This window comes from Gadus chalcogrammus, chromosome 18 (assembly GCF_026213295.1).
Source record: "Gadus chalcogrammus isolate NIFS_2021 chromosome 18, NIFS_Gcha_1.0, whole genome shotgun sequence".
Taxonomy (NCBI): Eukaryota; Metazoa; Chordata; class Actinopteri; order Gadiformes; family Gadidae; genus Gadus; species Gadus chalcogrammus.
The window spans coordinates 8952422-8972954 of record NC_079429.1 but is presented as its reverse complement, the minus strand read 5'-3'; the positions used below and the strand labels follow the sequence as shown (position 1 = coordinate 8972954).

The 20533-nt window shown below is 41.3% G+C and overlaps 5 protein-coding genes across 6 annotated transcripts in view; 1 reads left to right on the top strand and 4 right to left on the bottom strand.

Moving 5' to 3' along the window:
* Window positions 1–1995: 1995 nt before the first annotated feature.
* On the bottom strand, window positions 1996–7129 carry sar1aa (secretion associated, Ras related GTPase 1Aa). Its single transcript, XM_056577503.1, has 7 exons — window positions 7059–7129; window positions 6141–6212; window positions 5921–6040; window positions 5723–5788; window positions 5278–5381; window positions 4971–5102; window positions 1996–4025 (listed from the first exon to the last, which is right to left on the bottom strand). Exons 2-7 carry the CDS (start codon window positions 6196–6198, stop codon window positions 3909–3911), a joined length of 597 nt encoding a protein of 198 aa, XP_056433478.1. The 5' UTR covers window positions 6199–6212; window positions 7059–7129; the 3' UTR covers window positions 1996–3908.
* A 521-nt stretch (window positions 7130–7650) lies between these two features.
* ppa1a (inorganic pyrophosphatase 1a) lies at window positions 7651–10476 on the bottom strand. Its single transcript, XM_056576945.1, has 11 exons — window positions 10416–10476; window positions 10108–10172; window positions 9802–9855; window positions 9435–9554; window positions 9224–9310; window positions 9019–9145; window positions 8685–8812; window positions 8518–8603; window positions 8248–8317; window positions 7886–7925; window positions 7651–7679 (listed from the first exon to the last, which is right to left on the bottom strand). Exons 1-11 carry the CDS (start codon window positions 10474–10476, stop codon window positions 7651–7653), a joined length of 867 nt encoding a protein of 288 aa, XP_056432920.1.
* A 738-nt stretch (window positions 10477–11214) lies between these two features.
* lrrc20 (leucine rich repeat containing 20) lies at window positions 11215–13996 on the bottom strand. Of its 2 annotated transcripts, none has more exons than XM_056576946.1 (5): window positions 13728–13996; window positions 13207–13290; window positions 12763–12912; window positions 12374–12541; window positions 11215–11929 (listed from the first exon to the last, which is right to left on the bottom strand). In XM_056576946.1, the coding sequence occupies exons 2-5, from the start codon at window positions 13274–13276 to the stop codon at window positions 11793–11795; spliced, it is 525 nt and encodes a 174-aa protein (XP_056432921.1). In that variant the 5' UTR covers window positions 13277–13290; window positions 13728–13996; the 3' UTR covers window positions 11215–11792. The 2 variants fall into 2 exon arrangements, with proteins under 2 accessions (XP_056432921.1, XP_056432922.1); XM_056576947.1 differs by having other exon boundaries at window positions 13732–13996.
* Window positions 13997–15417: 1421 nt separating this feature from the next.
* On the bottom strand, window positions 15418–18179 carry ndr2 (nodal-related 2). The gene is made up of 3 exons (XM_056576835.1): window positions 17915–18179; window positions 15899–16704; window positions 15418–15570 (listed from the first exon to the last, which is right to left on the bottom strand). Exons 1-3 carry the CDS (start codon window positions 18177–18179, stop codon window positions 15418–15420), a joined length of 1224 nt encoding a protein of 407 aa, XP_056432810.1.
* Window positions 18180–18791: 612 nt separating this feature from the next.
* pald1a (phosphatase domain containing paladin 1a) overlaps window positions 18792–20533 on the top strand; it is a 41840-nt gene continuing 40098 nt past the window's right edge. Inside the window, exon 1 of the mRNA XM_056576832.1 lies at window positions 18792–18968. The gene's annotated coding sequence lies outside the window, so the exon portion shown is untranslated. The remainder of the gene's footprint in view (window positions 18969–20533) is intronic.

Here is a 20533-nt window from a genome sequence, read left to right as displayed (position 1 = left end):
CATGACGTCTTCTGTAAATAAGTCTTGGCGCCGATGATCTCGGGTGGGCTAGTCCCAGGCGGCTCTTATCTGGCATTATATCCGACTAGCGTTCAAGATGTATCAATAATATACACAGTTACCTTCAAAATGTACATGCTTTATCAACCAAGTGGGTAGACGGAAATATCTGAGATTGGTTTTCTGTGAAATACGTTTTTCGACTACTTCTGAAATCGTACCTTTTTGTTGCAAATTGCTCCGGCAAATCACTATCTTCCTCACCGCTTAATCTTCGAGCAGAACGTGCCACCCCATGTTTTATTTACTGACTATTACGACTGAGCTTTTTGTGTTCATTACTTGAATTTTCACTCTTCAGTTGTTTTCCTTTTACTATAAGAAAATTGCTACCATTTCTTTCTTCTTGCTATTGATAGGAAAGACATTGTTTTTAGTATTGCATGTTAGTGAACAAGAATGTACTGCTAGGCTGAGCACTTTAATATTAAAGGCACTGGGGCCAAGCGTGTGTCTTGTTCTTTATGCTGCCTATCTTTGAACGCCCACGCCAACGTTTGCCTCCAACACAATGTTTCGTTCATGTACCTTTTGATCGATCACGTCTTGACAAGAAAAACAAGAATGAGAAGGAAAAAAAGAAAGACCCAAGCACTCAAGCATCTTGGTCTTCCGAGTTACTAAGCAGTTTCTGATCTTTCAAATGCAATACCGTTGCCTTGAGGCACAGCAGATATTTAAGACGTTCTCCTTTCTAAACACACACAAAGTGGTATCCTCCCTCTCTCTATCAGAAGTGGACCATCAGCAGCCCACTAACAGAATTTGGAGGATTCTTTTCACTGCATATAGAATAGACGTTTAATAAAATAGCCCATATTACATGAAAGGTTACATCATGGATGTGTGACCTTTGTGAAGTAACATGAAGGTCACCAAATATTTTCTGGGCAACCATGACCTCTTGAGAATTCACGTGTTCTCAAGAGGTGTTTTGATTGACACTGATTGGCCTGTCCAAGTTATGAGTGGTTACAACAGCTATCCCGTCAGGCCAAGGTATTATGCAAACTCTCCACTGCTCTACTTTGGTGTAAGATGTTCTACTGTGAAAGAATTGTCGTTAAAATGACAAATAGTGATTATAATGCTGCATGAGTCTATTATTGGACACAGTTGATATAATTACACATAATATTATTATTAATATTATTGCTACAGTGGATTTGATTATTTTGGATCGAAGCTGCCCCCTCATGATAGGAAAGCAAATTACACATAATGTAAAGGCCAGTCCCTAAAATCCAATGGTAAGGGCCCAAACCGTTGAACACTTTTTAATAGAGACAAATGTTATTAAGATTAAGGTTTATCCAAACATCATGTCAAAATGTACATGTCATCATTTACATGACATGTGACACAGAATGTAAAAGCACTGGATGTCCTTCATCAGAACCGCGTCACGGTTGTCTCCTCTCTCTGGCATTCTGTGTGCCTTAGGGCAGCTCTCCTGCCTGCAGTCGTTCACACTCAATTTATTCTGTCAGACCCAAAGCATGCAGCAGCTGCCGGGGCAAAACAACATTGGCGTTCCAGTGACGAGCAGAGCGGGATGGGAACTAAATAATGCAACGGCTCAAACCATCACTTGGCTTCCCTTCGCCCCGTGTTGTGAAGACGCAGGATGGAGTGGCGAGCTCAACCACTCTTCGCTGAAGTGATGATCAGTCAAAACAAGAGAGGAAAATCTCTTAAGATCCAGGTTGTCCGATTGCGTAGTCGGGAAAAAGTAATCTGGCTGGAGTGGGTTAAAGGCCCTTTTGTCAGAATTCGAATGGCCTTCAATTTGGATTGCAGTCTTTTGATAATATTTGTGTGAGTTGGTATGGGTGAGTGAGTGTGAATGGGAAAGTGATTTGAGCAATTCGACTTGCCTTTCGTATCTGAGAAGGCAGTAATTGGATCTGCATATATCCCCTTCTACATAATCTTTTCATCATTAGTTAAAACCCCCAGACAAAACATTTGCTTAAAATATTTATTTGCTCACATTAATACATTCCTTTTTAATAAATTACTCTTATCATTATATATTACTTTATCTTTTGCCATCTCGACTGTATCAGCGGGAATGTACAAACGTATTAAACATTATTTACAGTGGTTTGGACAAGACTGGTGCAGAACACTGATTAAATGAAAGCAACACAGTTTGTTTACATGCGTACCTATCACTCCAGATCATGGCTAAAATTACCAATATTCCAACCCGCATTTTAAGGAAGACCACCTGTTTTCACAACAAACTAAGCATATTCTAAGTGCTTCCAGTTCCATCTGATGCTAACATGTCACTGTATATAGCCTGATATCTCCGTACCCTTTATGTTTAATCTAGTTTGAGGTATCAGTGATCTGGGTATAACAGTGTAAACAAAGTATGAAGTTGAAATACATAAAAGGTCAACAAAAGAGAATGGGCATGTCGTCAACACAGCCTTTTTTGCAAATGCACTCTCATATCTTAGTGAAGACAGTCAAAAAGTACACGTCATGCAGAACTTCAGGACGCTGTGTCAAGAGTAAGACATACCCATCCTACACATTATTCACACAAACTGAGCGTAAATTAAGTTACATTGCCTTACCCATGATAAATATCTACTTATAAAAACATGAAAAAAAAAAAAAAAACTACAAATAATACATTCAAGAACCAGCCACATTTGACTTTTAATCGAAAGCTTGGCGCTATGATGGGGTAGCTAGTTTGAGCAGAAGTGAGGATAAATCAATATGTTATGGTCATGTAAGGTTGGCTAGTTATTTGATGTGGCAGAAGTCATTTGCAGTTGACCTTTTAAAAAAATCTGTAAATTACTTAATGTGTTACATATAAAAATAAGGGTAAAGATTGCTTCTGTCCTGCCCCGAAAAAAACATACCATGAAAAAAATTGCTCAAGATGGGGGAGATATGCAAGGTCGTCTTAAGCGTTCTACAGACTGCTGTACCACTTTGCTGCTTCCTGACATTTTAATAGCCTGCGGTATTAGCATCCTTTGGAATGTACCCACGGCAGAGCAGCCATTTTAATAATTTAACCTAACGATACTATAATGTGCCTGATGTCTATTAGGTAGTATTCACACGACGGAATAAATATCCCTAAAATGCATTTGCCGTCGGAATATCCATAAAATATCCATAAAATGCTTCTGTCTTCGGAATATAGCATATAGACCCTATGGTATTTGTGGGATTTATTGCCAAAGTTTTCTGTATACTGAAGGGACATCATTTCCATTGATTTGCTCGTCATAAAGTGAAGTTCTTCATATCATGAGCGAAGACATGCATCCTGAACAACATCTTTGGATAAAGGCTTTACAGAAAAAAGATGACTCATAGAAAACTGTGGCCTGCAGCGAGTCTGATGAGTGAGTTTGTCAGGAGAAATGTGCAAGACTTACAATTATAATTCCCAGTGTTTGGTTCCTGTGTCCATTATTGGTCTTTAACAACTCTTAAACAACTTTCAAATTTCCACAACATAAGTTCCTTCCCTCATACAAAATAAAATTTCTCATGTACGACACTGCAAGATCCACTGACCCATCCCAGGAGTAATGCAAAACCATCTCACACATCTTCAGCGACGCCAGAAAATAAATAAATAAACAACTGGAGACCTATACCCCGTTAAAAGCACACACTTTTGTTAATAACGAAACCCAATTTCCACTTTTGCATAGAAACCTTTTTTCGGGAAAAAATAACGGAATTATACATAATAAAACATTCAACAGACTAAAAGAAATGAAACGCATCATCTGAAGTGCGTGATGGGACCGACTTCCGACGGCTGCGTGGAGGGGTGGAGGTCGTCCCGTCCGCCTCTCCCGTCAGTCCATGTACTGCGACAGCCAGCGGAAGCCCTCTCCGTAGCCCTGCTTCTCCTGCACGCTGCACATGAACACCTCCAGCGGCCGGCCGTGCAGCTGCTCCGCCGAGACGCTGCCCTGCAGACCCACACGGGATGGGGGGGGGAAATACGGCGAGGTGAACGCTGGAGGAGGAGCCACGCTGGATGGAAGGGTGAGCCCGCCAGAGTGAAGGGAGTTTTGGGGGCGAATAGTGAAACAATCGCTAAGTGAGTTCATGATGAACTGAGCAGCCTCTTTTTGACGCGTCAAAAAATGTTAAGGGGTTTTCGTCTTCAAATTCATCAGACGTGAGAGGACGGGCCAATTATTATGAATTTTTTTATAAGATAGGTGTATAGGCTTTTGGGTCTTCAAGGACAGGACGGAGAACGGAGCGCGGAAAGGGCAGGGATAACATCTAGCCTAGGACTGCAGGTTTCCATCATACCTGCGGCGTACTGCCTACAATACAGTTGGCACATTGAGATGGGCTGAGCCGTGGAGCTGCCTCTTATTCAACAAGCCAGTCCACTTCTGTTATGCAATTAAAACTGAAGTCCTGAAGAATAATGCATTGTAATTGAGTATGACTCACATTGCATCAGGAGCCGTAATGAGGAAAACACTCCGGCTCACCTACGCCTGCTGCTAAATCCGCTAAAGAGCTCGTCAAGCAACGGCCTTCTCATATTTTCCCTTAGAACTAAATGCCAGGCATATTTCCAGACGTCGGTCCATCTTTCACAGTGTAATTGCTCCGTGTGGTTGCTAGGCAACTCAACGCTGGACACAAAAAGTTGTCCTGGCTGGACGAACGCTCTTCAAATAGTCGAGGGCCTTCTACAAAAACCGTATAGCGTGTGCCTGCCGGCCACTGGCTCACAGTTCAGACTCCTGGAGCCTTTGCCTGCATGATAATGATGTTTCCAGGAGGTTGTTGGCCCCATTAATGCAGATGAAGACAGTAGAACGCCAGGTACACTGCAGTTTGACCCTCCTGTTACAATCAGACGTCGTATACACCAGTGTCCATGTGTTTACCTTTCCTGTGACCTGGTTGTCGATCCCAAACGCTCCCCTGAGTGCCCCCTCGCTGATAGCCTCTGGACGGTCGATTTTGTTCCCCAGCACCAGAAACGGCACATTGCTGATGTTCTCATTCTGTAGCAGAGCCTGGGGTTGTGGGGAAGGAGATGGTACAATACGAAGCATGAATGTTATGTACAGTACTAGTGTAATGAAGAACCCTGTGTTTGGTTGGCTGTAGGATGTGATAAACGTAGCTCCTGCGGATCATAGTGCTATCACTCTGTTTGATGACTAGAGAACGGGTTTCTGATTGGCTTACGTCCAGCTCTATCTTGGATTCCCCAAGCCGGTCATGAGCGGCGCAGTCCACTATGAAGACCACAGCGTTGATCGCCAGCAGGTAGTTACTCCAGAGTCTTCTGGCTGGGGACATAAGAACAATTAAACGTCTTAATCCCAGCCATAGGGCATCTGATGGGAAGATAATAAAAGGGAGTGGGGCCAATCGTACATCAGAGTTCAGTTTTTATTTGTGTACCAAAACAGGAGTATTATCATCCATTAGTGGGCCAATATGTTTCTGAATGTGAGCTTGGCAAGATTGGCATCACTGTAATCTAGTTCCTCTCTGTCTTGAGTGAGGTTATTTGATGTAATAACACATCTGTACCTCCATTATCATTTCAACAAGATGGGTGGGACCTCAAGGCGAAAATAATATTTAGAAGGCAATATTTTTACGCTGAAAGAGTAAAAATGCTTACCTTGTTCGTGACCTCCCAAATCAAACGTGGTAAATGTCATGCCAGCGATGGTTAGCTCCTCAGAGGCTTTGTAAAGAATGAAATATACAATGCAGCTTCTTAGGTTTGAAAACAGGTTACGGAATTAAAATATACCCACGTTCAGCATGAACACACAATCCTACGTCTGGATAACATATATTACATAAAGTTCCTTACTCGGATGCCACGTGGGCACGTGTTGTGCAAGTCGACCATCTTTCAGCACGTTTAGAAGTGTTGTTTTACCAGCGTTGTCCAGGCCCAGGAATACCATCTTACCACTCTTTTTGTAAAGGCCTGAGACAACAAACAAAATTCACACATCACTGACTCATGCAAACAGGTGTGATGCTCATAATAACACAAGACAAACCATTATCTTCCCTGCCATGCTTACCTAGAAACTGTAAAACACCACTAAACCCTCTGTAGATCCAGTCAAATAAGAAAGACATGTTTGTGCGTTTTCCTGAAACAGAAAATATGTTTGCACATAAGTACATAGCTACATGTGCCTATACAAGAACAGTCATTTTTACTACGAGTGAAATGACATTGTGATCGCAACACCCCGGAATAACATCTAGTAGCAAGTGATCCTGGATCTCCCATCGCCCGACCGAACACTAGGATCGGGATGCTCCAGATAAGCGTTATTGGCGAGAGAGGGCGGGACTTCAGTGAAAGGGTTTAGCGAGAGAGGGCGGGACTTCTGATAGAGGGACATCCGTTTCGTGTACAATTTTCAGATATTGCTTTGTCAAACTCCATATGTATTCTCCTTGTCTTGTTGTTGTTCATAGTGTCATTTTTTATTCTTCTCGTTCCGTGGACTGTTGACTGGCGTACGTAGTTCACAGAAAGCATCGGACCGGAAATTGAGTGGCGGCAGACCAGGATAACGCTTAAATTCAGTATCCTCTCTCAGCCTTATTTAGTATTGAGACGTAATGTTCGGTGAATTCAATGTTTTGACAGCACACGACATAGAATGAGTCAAGGAAGACGTTATAAATAAAGGAGTTGTGTATCATAAAATCATCAGATCATTAGAGTCTGAACATTACTATGCTGCTAAGGTTGGATTTACGCGGTACTCGGGACACAAAGTTAAGACACTAGCATGGGATGACAAGCTAGTTTATAAGCATTAGCATGCTCGTTAAACCACCTCACGGCTTCTACACTTTGGCCTTATTTGGAACAAGATTGTATTCAGGTAATAAACAGTATGGATCAAACACGCTGTTGAGGTATTGAACAGAAATGTCACGATGCGTGCTGACAGTAAATCGGCTGTCAGAATGCAACTCACCTGACGTCACCTGTAAACCCGCTGACAGACTAACGGAGGCAGCGACCTCCTCCTCCTCGGAAACAGCCGGAACGGCTCGTTTCCTCACTAACCCTTCTGCGGGGTGTGTGCGGTTCCTCGGTGCAACAACGACACCTTGTGTCCGATGAGGTGAACAGTAAAATGGTATTGTAAATGGATGTAATAAGTTCATTCAATCCATTTTCAATACAGGTCAACTTGTACTCCAAATCTTGTTCCCTCCTACGTTGGATTTCGGGAGAGCCTTTGTCTTACTACTATTTCATGCAAAATCTAGTGTTAAGTTTCATCCCTATGGTAAAGATGAAGTATATTTATTCTGTATAGCCTGTTTGTTGGTTATGTCTACTTTAAAGAGTGCGGTTTTTATATTTATATCACTCTTGTCAATAGTGTTTTAGAAAGAAAATGCAACCTGTTGACCAAATTTAATTTGCCACACAAAACATTTTGGACAATGGTGATATAAGATGTTTAATAGCTTTATGGTGAGATACATCAAATGTCACACTGTTATCTTCAAGTATCATTGGATTCAATCAAATTCTTCAGGTCTTCATCCCAGACTTTTTTACTTCTCATAGAAAAAGCTCTTGTCAACTGAAAGAGAGAGAAGATTTTTATATTGTACATCTTGTCATCGCTGGGGAAAGCAAATAAAAAGAGTTCCCCCCCCCTGCACACACACACACACAGACACACACACACACACACACACACACACACACACACACACACACACACACACACACACACACACACACACACACACACACACAACCACAAACGCACACACACGGACACACCTGCATTTGGAATGCATTCCTCTGCTCCAAAAGCAGCAGCCTGTAAGATAAAAAAACATGTATTGGTGTAATAGATAAGGTAAACAAACAATAAGCAAAACTGCAATACAATCTTCCTCCTCCATTTTTCTACTGCAAAAAAAACAATATATATATATATGTCAAGGTTATAAAATAAAAATCGTTCAAAATCACCAGTTTTTTCAGGCACTTTATGTATATATATACCACTATTTTATTTATGAGTCTCCATTTTGTTATTTCAGTTTAATCTGCTGTTATTTCTTCTTGACAGCTCACTGTTACAGGGAAACACAGGTAGTCTAGTCACATGACACTCAATGATAGACAGAGGAGCTCACTGCGTCCACTGTGGCCTTGGCATCGCCGCTGGAGCACTGGAAGGGACTGTCCAAGACACAGGTGTTCATGCTGCCTTGGCACGGCCCCCCAGGCCCCGGGAGATATAGGAGGGAGCGCGAGAAAGGGAAGAACTTTCTTAGCAAAAAAATAGCATACAAAATATTTACTTTATTTAATATAACTCACTATCTGAACTGCTACTATTTTTCTGTACAGTTTATGAGATGTGATGGTAGACAGAAGATGTACAGGTCAAACCAACTCCTCACCAATTTAATCCACCAGCATCAGTTTTCTTGCCAACGAGCGCCTTCCAGAACTCATGAGTACTTTTCACAGTCTCAATGGCAAAGTCCTGGAAAACATGTCAGCTTATATTTCAGCATTTTGGGGTTTGTGTGTGTATGTCTTTGTGTGACGTCTGAATTCTATGTACCCTGTCTTTAAATTCTCCATTGAATGCAAACTGGTTTTCAGGTTTTCCATCCGGGACTTTGTATCTCTTGAACCAATCGAAAGTGGCCTCAAGGTAGCCCGGCTTGAGTCTTCTGACGTCATCAATATCTGAGCAGGTAGGCAAAAAGAATGACACCTGAATATTTGGTGGTCACCAACTAGGCTTACCCTCTCTATCAGGTATGCATAACATTTCTTCAATGACTCCTTATTTATCTTATTTACACTCATGACGTATGATTCCTCATACACAGTACATGCATAACATGGGATTTTGGAAATAATTTTAATAGGCGAGCAGACATTAATCTTACTGTTAAATTCTGCCGCTTCTGGGTCCTCTGAATTGATCACGATGACCTTCCAGTCAGTCTCCCCTTCGTCGATCAGAGCCAGGGTGCCTAGCACCTTGATTTTGATGACCTCGCCTCGTGTGCAAACCTGGTCAAAATAATTATGGGGTCAAAATGTTGGACTCTTTATGGAGTTGGGCTGGAGTTGAATGAGTCGTTCTCTTACCTTATTGCCTATGTCACAAATATCAATGGGGTCGTTATCGCCACAGCATCCCGTGTCACCGTCCTTGTGTCCAGGGTCCTCCCATGTCTGTCACATGTTGGTCATAATATGTATGTGACACAAGCACATTGAAACAATGGTTGAAAAAAAGCTGTTGAATGATGCATCATGGGAATGCATCTTTTAAGGTTTTCAAAAGGGGTGCATTCACCTGTGGGATGGCTCCGTAGTTCCAGATGTACCCCTTGTGAGGAAATACGTTGGCTACATAACGTAGATTGCCCTTCTTGGTGTCCTGTATCAGTGGGTTGAGGGCGTCTTTGGTGGCAATCTGAGAACAGTTCAACAATGTGGAGGAAAGACATTTTCGAAAAAACATTAAAATGCAAGAATGCACTAGAATTTATGAGAAATAATTGTTATTAGGCATGTGTTGTCGCAAATTACATATGTTGTATTGGAAAGAATCAACAATAGAAAATGTTATATTTTTATATTGCCATATTGAAATTATTAATCAATTAAGAAATAGGTCGGAATGTAAATTGATGATGAATGTTTATATTGGGAGACATTACCTCCATTTTTGCATTTGTCCACCTTGGAATCTCCACCACAGCATGGAAAATATTCTGAAGCATAAAATAATAATCTACACTTAAAAACCTTTTGGACAGATTTAATGGAAAGCTTATCAGTATCTCTAAAAGGCTACTATACTTATTCAAACCTCCCATGACCCCAAGGGTTTTCTCTAAGAAAGCACATAATCCTATTGTGTGATTGTGTGTTCAATGAAGAGAACAGGTGTCACAATGATTACCATTTAAAAAACCCTTCCCATATATGCAGGTATCTACAACGGCATGAGACATGTTTCTCACCTGTGCTTCATCGGCGTAGATCGGTATGTCGTGGAATGGAGAAATATACTTTCCCTCAGAGTTTTCTACACAAAGAGAGATGTGTCCATACATTATGCATAGTATTGTTAGTAATAGTAGTACCACTAGAAGTACTACTAGTAGTAGTAGGAGTAGTACTAGTAGTAGTAGTAGTAGTAGTAGTAGTTGTAGTGAGATATAATAAGGCAGGAACCTTTGAATGGGATTAGCCTTGCAAAAATAATGAGTATGTTGTTTTGCTCACCACTTGATCAACCGTCTTAATGTAAAACAAGATAACTACTTACTGAAGTACACCCTGTAGTCCGGGGTATTTGGCCTGCCCCTCTGCTCGATAGAATAGCTCATGGCTGTTGCAGTTTCAAAACAAGTGTGCACCGTGATGGGATATAGAGGCAGAGGTAAGCAGCTCTCATGGCCACGGCTTTAAGTCCTGACTGTGACAGGACAGGACGGGTAGGCAAGCATCGACACACAGGGATCAATGGTGTTATGCATGTGGCACAATCCTGGACGTGGTAGGTAGGCACCTTGGCTTTCTCATATTTTTTCTCAGAGAGATTGGATGCCGCCAGTCATGTGGACTCAAGAGTCAAGGAAAAGTGGTTTGAGAGGGACAAGAGCGTGTTTATCTTTGCTTCATCCTCAGTGCAGCTTTAGTACACGTTGGTTCCATGGTTACCAGATATATATTCTGCACTGAGTGACATGTGTTTTCTTTTCCCCAATTGCATTTCCTGAGAGCACTTGCAGACATTCACGCGATCAAAAACAGATGGGGCCGACCTATGTTACTAGTAAACCAATTAAGAAGAGGGATTAGTGGGGCTGCTAAGTTAGGACATTTGGCCTCTTTGTTTCACTGTTTGATCATGTATTTAAGGGTGCACCTTAGAAGGGTCAAACTAAGTATATGAGGTGCTTTGTTTAAAACTGCATTTATGTCAATTAAGTATTGTCCAAAGATACTTTATGGATACAAAAAAACTATACATAGTAGTATATACAATAGTTATTCTTTACATACTAGCCGTTGATTAATAAGTTCATAAGTATCTTAATTAATCGAGAAAGATTAGGTACGTTTAGAAAAGAGTGCACTATGTCTCACTGTCATTTCGATTATTATGTAGTTAATAAACCAAGGTACACAAATTGACGAACATTTCAGGGTGAATAAACACATCTTTGTGGAAGGAAATGATCAGCAAATGTTTAATTAAAACACTTCAGTCTCCAAAGTTCATAAATAACATGTTAACAGTCACTATGTCTTTCTTTTATCAAATGAAAACCATAGGTTGTAATAAAATCCAGAAGCGGCTTGAGGAAAATAAATTGCCACGTCACCCTAATTATTGTTACACTGGTCCAACAGAAAGTAATCCAAGACATCCAAACAACAGCTTCGACTCTCTTCCAGCTGATAGGCTATTGCACCACATTCACGTTGGAAGTCACAAATCCTTGCCAACGTCGGACTTTATCTTTATTTCCACTCCCTAATCGTGTAAATCCATGCTGTGTTACACTCCAAGACGAAATGTATTTTCCATCATGAGGCACAGTTAAAATATCCTAAATTGAGTTAAAAAAAAAAGGGTCTTGCAGAAGAGACACTGAAAGGCAACTCGTCATGCGACGACCCTCTGGGAAGCGCTTCCTCAAGCATCGACTGTAAACAGAATTTCAAATTGGTGGGGAGTTTGCAGAGCAGTCAGAGTGTCTTTGTCCAAAGGATTCGACTTGACGTTTATCCACTTCAGTGCAGGCATTGCGGAAAGCCTCTCCACTGGGATCTCTGTGGGGTGGCAGGCAAACAACACGTTGTGTCAGTGAGTGGATGTTGAGTCTACACAAGCCTTTTCTTATCATTAGAACCAATCAACCCTTGTTATAAACATGCAAAATGCACTTTATTCACTTAATACGATTTAAAACGTATCGAATGTTCCAACATCATATACTATGTTTACACCTAATCTGCTCTTGAGTACTTTAAGGTCATGCTTTCAAAGTTCATTCTTACAAATGAAGCATCAAAGCTTCCTTTCGACTCCCGGCCGAAAGGTGGTCGGTTCGATCCCGGGCAGCAGTGGCCGCAGTTTGCCTTGAGCAAGATAGGCTTCCTTGAGCAAGATATCTTAACTGCTCCTTGCTTTTGCTGCTCACTGTAAAGTTGCTCTTGGATAAAAGTATCTGCTCAACGGTTAAATACACGGTACACCACATACTGCATCATTACCTGTGATGCTATTCCCCTCCAGGTTAATGGTCTCCAGGGTGGCTATTTCTAAGAGCTTCTCCGGGAACACAGAGAACTTGTTATTGGCCAGATCGATGACCTTCAAGTGTTCCACGTCGGCCACAGCGTCGGGCAGTTTGGTGAGAACATTGCAATGCAGATCCAACTCTGCAAGGGTCATAATGCAAGTGATATAGTACATTTAAATTAAAAAGGTTTTGTTGGGTGAATAACATGGCATAACACACTCCACATGGAAAACACACTGCATACTCTGAGCTTTTTTTGTTTTGTTTATTGTAATATGTATATAATAATATATAATGTATATTTATGTATAAATATTTATGGTAGCATAAACTACTCAAAAGAACAGAGACAACACGTACCGTGTAGATGGGTAAAGGAGCCAAAGAATTTGCTGGAGATGACCTTCATCACGTTGTCAGCCAATGTTACAGCATGAATGTTTTCGATAACGCTTTTAAGGATCTTGAATACACCGTCTGGGAAATTTATTAACTTGCAGTTTGACAGGTCTTGAGGAAAAGGAAAAAATATATAGATATGGTTTATTAACCGCTTTAACCGTTTGCATACGATTTCTTGATAATAATAGGTGAGTTGTAGAATTAAAATAAACTCTTATACATCAAAGCCGTGAGCACCATCTACTGGTGGATTCTTATATTGCATGAACCGGGTGCTCTCTAGGATATGTACATATATGGTGGTGCCACTGGCTTTGCATTTCACCATTCTTCTCATACAGAAAATACAACAAATGTAGAGAACTAGAGAGATAAGTATCGAGAGAAAGAGCTCGGTCTTACCTAAACGATCCTTTCCTTCCTCTACTGTTTCATTAACTCTTCGGACCACATTTGCGACTGCCTCAGCCATTTTTCAGTATATTCCTGAGGGAAATAAAGCATTTGTACACTGTTTACAATTCTAAAAGACAAGTAGTCAACCAAATCCACATAACTTGATCGTCAGATGAACAAGGCAAGGTGTGTCTTTAAACATGTGGCGAACAGGAAGCCTGCCAAAATGTACAGTGCACGAAGGTTTGACATTTGAGGTTGAAAGACCTAAAATGACTGAATTGTCATTGTTCGTAAGGGACAGAATATCATCAGTATCAAGAGAATATCATTATTCTTAAGATTATGGTAAATTGACAACATTGAAATCAAAGGTCTGCTGAATCTCCAGTGTTGTGTGCAAGCTGAGAGGGGCTTCTCTGCTATCCCAAATGGCCCATTATGTACCAAGAAATAATGATTGCTATCGCTATGATAGTACATAGATAGACCATTGACTGCTAGATCTACGTGAAGAAGAAACTTACCTACCCTTGAGGAAAACTGAACAGGGTTTGACAGCTGGAGATGTAAAATAGCTTTAGCAGCCTGCTATCCAATCATATCTATTCATTCACAAAACTACACTCAACTCAGGTTACAGATTATATTTAGCACGGGAGATCACCACGCAAACTAGCGATGATATCCCCTTTGACCCTAAATCATTTGCACGAATGTTATTTTAAATAAAATTTTAGGTTACAGAAACACTGTATAACCAGTGTAGTAACCCAATACAACTTTTTGGATATAATCAAGAGAAGGTTGCGCTACCCAAGACGCATTATTCGGGCGCCTCAAAGTTGCGCATCGAAATGGCAGTCTAGTTTCACAATAACCATGGTAAATTGTCTATAACTGACAAATATTCTGCCTAATAAGAGGAAAAAAATTTACATTTGCAAGATTCATTAAATGTTATGTAAGCCATATTTGTCCGAAAAAAAATTTAAATATTTGTGGGCCTATTATTATTCTGGAAATGTGTTATTGTTAGACCACAAGAGCCTAGATTATTATAACAATATATTTTTCAGACTATGAGTTCATAATTCAAGCGTAGATTTTCTTCACTTATAGGCTATTTCGTTTTTTATATTTTAATATCCAACCGTTTTAACCTCACTTTAAGTTAAGTGAGCTTGTGGCATTCAGATTGACAAAGAAAACGTGTTTGTTAAATCCAGTATTACCTGTAAATTCTGAATTGTAGAAGCCCTCTTCAGTTTCGTATTGACTCCGTTGGAATCCCAACACGACCCAACCTTTCATGTATTTTCAATGAACTGGAACAGTCTTGACCACAAGGCATTCCTCTATGTAATTACTTGCACCCCTATGCCATAACAAACCTATAGTACTGGCTAGATTTTGCCTATTTGTAAAGTCACTGTACCTCCAATAGAAAAGGCTATGGTTAACTGTCAAGAGGAATGGAGAGCTGTCATTCAAAACCAGAATAGTCCAGTTCTTTGGGGATGGTGATGCTTTTGTTACAATGAGAAAGTGTTGACAAGATAACAGAAAACTATGTTGCGGATTTGTAGTTTGTCAAATAACAATTCACGATACATCATGGTTCCTTTACATATAATGTGGATGCTTTTATATATATATATATATATATATATATATATATGTACAGTAAATTCTACTTATTAACACCATATGAAATGTAAAAAGATACAGCACACAAGTTGTAAAATAGGGTACAATTTCCATAAATATGCACACTTTTTAATATTTAAAATAAATATACATAATTTACAGCAATACAAATTGAGAATAAAATAAAAACAGAAACAGTGCTGGCGTAAAATATTATCACCATTTTGTGTTGGAAAATTAACCAAGTGGTATAAACAAACACATTTTTTATGGATATCAATGACTTTAAGTCATTGTATGGGAAAGCTTGGTTAAACATTAACTTTTTCTTTATTTTTCAAGCTGGGTTATAGTTTGAATACATTTTGACACACTGTGTCATGATAAACTAAACCAGACTTTACAATAATTACCATAAAACTCTGTGCACATCAAGCGCTTTATCCCTTCGGCCAAACACTGGGCCGAAGCTAAGTGTTCTGGTTCAGTCTCTTCCTCGTTACACATGTCTTTTACCTCTGTAGGCCAACTAAGCGGCCTGCCAATGTGTCACCTGTTCATAGTCTCTTATTGACAGCCACACTCGTCCACAATCATGTCTTCGTGGTGTCTGAGGAGCATCTCTCCGTTCTCGTAGTAGAGCATACTGAGAGGGCTCATCTTGGTCGGAGCGCAGCAGGGCGAAACCACGCGGTCTGGATGGAAGTGTTTCAGTAGACTCTGAACGAATAGAAAGAAAACATGGACGTTAGAACACACATTTAGCCAGATATATTGCGCTCTCTGATTAAACCGCTTGTCTATCAAGCACAATCAAACTGTAGTAACTTGATTGTTATGATTGAATGGGGTTTGTGGCCGTGCAGTCACAGATATAAACATATCATTTATTTTACTACTAATCGACCCTTGCTTCCAGATCGAAAAACGAGCTAATCCCCTTGGAATCAGTTACAATTGTATTATTACAAAACTGCCTGGTTCTATGGACGAGTGAATGACACCTAGACATATGGCGGTGCATTCCAGCCGCAGACACAACACTGACCTGCATGTACGCGTGGTTGGTGGGGTTCAGGTCCTCCCCCAGAGGGCTGGGACAGTCCCCCTCGCACCGGTACGCGTTATATCTCTTGGGGAAGATGATCCACGAGCCCCAGCCGATTTGGTTGAAGTCCACTTGCAGGTCGACCCTTCGACAGAGCGACTTGTCCCCGCCCGCCCTGCTGGACCCCGGGGGGGCCCTGGCCACGTGCTCCCTCTGACCCCGCTTGCTGCGCTTCCTCTTGCGGCCCTCGGCCTTCCTGTTCTCGGCGGGGGACCAGAACCTGGACTGCTCGGCCGTGTGCAGGAGGCTGGCCTTGGCCTTGGAGTCCTCGTCCAGGCCCGTGTGGGAGAAGACCACCAGAAGGGCGCGGTCGCTCATCCCCAGCTCCCTCTTGGGGCCCCCGGGGGGGGCGGGGTTGGGAGGCAGAGGAGCCGACGGCGGGCCTCCCCTCGTCTCCGCTTTCCTCTTCCTCCACTTCTTGGCGGGGCCACCTTTGCGTCGGCCCCTGGACGGCTGGTTCTCCTGGAGCCACCGCAGCAAGGGGGCGGTCACGTTGAACACCTTCCAGCTCTGGGACGAGCTGATCACCGCCGCCGCCGTGAGCGAGCCCACCAGCTGGGGCCGGTGGCAGGCCCGGCCCGGCTGGCAGGGCCAGTCCTGCTGGTGGTAGATGTCCACGGAGATGTTGGTCACGCTCTCGGAGCGCGGGAGTCTGATCCGCAGCTCGGCCGCCTGGATCTGCTTCTCGGCCACCAGCGTGTGGAGGTTAAAGGTCGCCATCCAGCGTCTATGTCTGTAGGTCACATCTGGGGGAAGGGATGGAAGTGGGCCATGTTTATGGTTCACGGTGTGATGACTTTTTTCTTTGAAATAGGAATGCACCTATATCAGCATAAATAAAGCATGTAAAAAACACAAGCTATATGATAACGACATTCAAAATCCACTATAAACTGGATTGGGCATAAAAAGTCATGAGCGCGTTTAAGTAAATTGGGCTGCGAATAAATGTGTGATTCATAGGAAGGGGAGGGGGGGGCGTTACATCATTTATTTAAGAGATCAAAGCGTTTTAAACATTTTGCAACTGCATCGCCCATCGTACTGATCCATTGAATTAAACTGTTGATTAAAAGCGCAACTCATCTTAATTTGTAACGAGGGTGCTTACATTTCAGTGCGTGAGGCTGCCGCTATTAATCCACTCAAAGCAAACACCGGGTCGAAACCAATCATTTAACACATACATGACTTTCTGGGCTTCTGCATATCCTCATTCAAACAAATAGGTAAGAACTCTAACACCTAACACTGTTGTGAAATTGGATTTGCCAGGGAGGGTAAACTTCGTTGGTTTTCCAGTGCATCAAGTTAAATCCCGCCTCTGCTAAGATGTCCTGCTTCTAATCTAATCAAGCAAAGTGTGAAAAGAACTAAGGGAAGTTGTTGATTTGAGTTAACAAGAGATTTGTATAGGGGATGTCTGGCAAGATAGCTAATCAACATCACCTATTTAAGAAAAAGCGGTTTGCTTTGAGAATTAGACTGAAAACCAGTCTTTTCACACGCTGATCCCCACTGGGGTTATTGAGCCAAACACGAATGTGGATTGAAAGCCTCTCAGTTCGTCTGGCGGACGGCTTTGACAGTCTATTAAGGGAGGCCTTAAGTAGAAAACACTAACATTTCAACGGCCTTTACGTTTCATGGCTTATGTCAAGTTGAGAAATTGTCAAAATGTTTCCAACAAAAGCTTAGAAACAGTTCAAGAAAAAAAGTTTGAAGAAGGAATTGGAATAAAAAACTACCAAAAATGAAATAATAAAATAAGACTATTGGGTTTATTGATTAGGCTATAATTGCAGGAAAAACAGTCCTATTATATATTTTATCTCAATATTGACTCAGATGCAATTAAATCAAACTATTATATACATTCAATATCCTACCATTCAAATATGTATCAGTTCCACTTCCAAAAAGACAATCAAATAAGCAAATAAAAACGGGTCTTACTTTTCGCCATCACACTCTTCACAGTATCCGCCTGCTTAACTGCTGTCTGCTCCATAGTATCCATGGGTCGAGATAAATTGGATCTGAAATTCCGGTAGAGGTGAACCATATAGATCGGCAGGTGAAATCCAGTTGTGCGGTCCACCGCGGGAAAACGATGCAACGACCTCTTGTACGCGTTATCTCTCGTCTTATGAATCCCCTGAACCAGTAACACAAGGAAAGATGCGTGCAGCAGCGCACCTAGAGCTCCGAGTGAGTGCATGCTTCAGCCACGGTGATGACAAATTCCATCCTGAGAGATTAGGGTGTCTTATATACCCTCAGCACCTCTTGCATATTTAACAAGTAGTTGAGAACATTAAAGGAAATTGACATGCGTCTTCAGGACTCACGACCTGACAGGTCATCATCCATTCATTTGTTAATGAGGGTCCCTGAGTGCATATTTACAATGAGCGCCACTGTTTGTACCATATTCTTCGGTTGGGACTATCTCATCTCCATTATTGTTTCATCTCTTTAGTACATCCTCTTTAGATAGGTGTGTGTCAACTGGAGGCACAGATCCCAGCTCATTACTCTCAAGGGTCCTTCTGTGACTTTTAAACATACATTTATCCCATTGGTTAATCTAGCATCTTAATTAACTGCTTTTTGGGTATTATTCCCTTGTTTCTCATATTGGTCATTTTTTAAAGAAAAAAACGCTTATGGTCATTTTCTAGCCATTCTTATTATTATGTTGACATGTTCATCTTATAAATCTATGTTCATACGGTATTCAAAATATATGCAATTGAAGAAGTCATGATGTTCGTTTCATATATTGTGAGTGGGGTAAACCGAGTATGAATTGCGCATGCTCCGTCCGTCCTTTATTCAGATAGTGGAATCCTTTCCTTCAGAGATTTGGGTCAGAAAAAAATATCAATGGATGTTTTCCATGTGTGCAAATAGAAAGCCGGGACTTTAATAGCTCATGCACCGAAGAACGGAACCCCAAAAAGACATGTCTTGTTAGTGCAAGCCTTTTGTACCGAGTGCTGAAATGGTGAGTAGTATAAAGTTTACTGCTGTTGTTTCCAGGGTCCCCCCACTACTCGCCAAAGTTGACGTCCGTGTAAAGAAAAAAAAACTTTGATAACCCGTAATATTGCGTAGCTAGCCTCAGGTGGACGTGTTGTTGGCTGTTCACCTTTATCAGAGCAGACCACAACTGGTTTCATCAGTGTTTCGTGAATGTTTATAGGTGTAAAGCGTGCATGTGCTCGCCTCCTCGAGGTTCCCTCGGGCGGCAGCGTTCAAAGATGTCAGCCCCGAGATTCATGTACACTCCTGCTCCTGCCCTCACCCCAAGACCTTACCCCAAGGCACCCGTCTTAAGATGCTTTTCTGCGCGGGTTGTCTCCCAGTACAATTCCACGGATAACCCCGTGACAGATACAGGGAAATACATCGAAGCGCGTTTCCTATATGTATTTAGACATGCTAAACGTATATAGTGACAACTCTTAACGTGGGGTCGAGTTAAATGCACGGTCCGTCGGTGCTTCTGATGTGTTTCATTTTCTTTGTTAGGAATTAGCCGATCGAAGAACGGTTTTCCCGTTCACATGATCATCGTTGCATCTTTAGGACAGAAACTGCATCTTGTCAAAAGAGATCAACCTTTTAACATCGTAATTAATCAAGGGGGCGAGAAGATGATGGGCCTACTCATTGATCGCAATCAGAGGACCATTAATATTGATCAAACTACTAATTTATATTTTATTTGTATTTTAATAGCATGCCCGGGCCAATGTAAGCTATTGTTTTACTTGCATTTATATCTGAACTAGTATTTCCATATGGTCTTATAATGAGACCTGACAATTTAGGTAAATAATTGAAGAACTTTATCTGATTGGTTAGTCCCCACAATTTCCTTCTTTGAGACACCTACCTCATGCTGTTTAATAACAAAACGATACACACATGAATGTTATGACAAGTTCAAAGGCCTAATGGTTGTCTGGATTAGTGTAAGCCCCTTTATGTAGTTTGTCCATAAAAAAAAATTCATCTGTAGGCTCTGTGGATTTCAACATTTTGGAATTTTCTTCGATTTCGTATACCAAATTGATACATACATCTCTGTAGTATTTCTAATGTGCTTTGCTAATTGGTTATGTGCCAATTAAGCAAGGTACTAATGAGGATTGGCTGATGTTCTCACACACATACAATTCTGAAATTCTAAGCTTATGTTGATTATTAAGATAATTTTAAGGAGCAAATGTGGAAATAGTTAAATACATACACCTATGTCAAGATGGTTGGTAGGACTATGAATATGATAAGAAAAGTTCTGGAGAAGAGTAACGTGTAAAGACAAATATTATTGCTGAAACATGAACACGGATGTCATCTCCCCATCTGCTCTGCCTAGTTAGACATTTTTTCATGGTTTTGTTTTTGTAATAATCCACTGAAAGTAAGGAGTAAGAACAGGTGACATTCATCTGTAGGCTCTGTTTGTTTTCACTTTGGCAAAGGGAGGATGTTTCCTCAAATCCTTCAGAGTATGTCTTCATCTGTTTTCATCTGGTTTCAGTTTGTTATTGCAGTGTATCA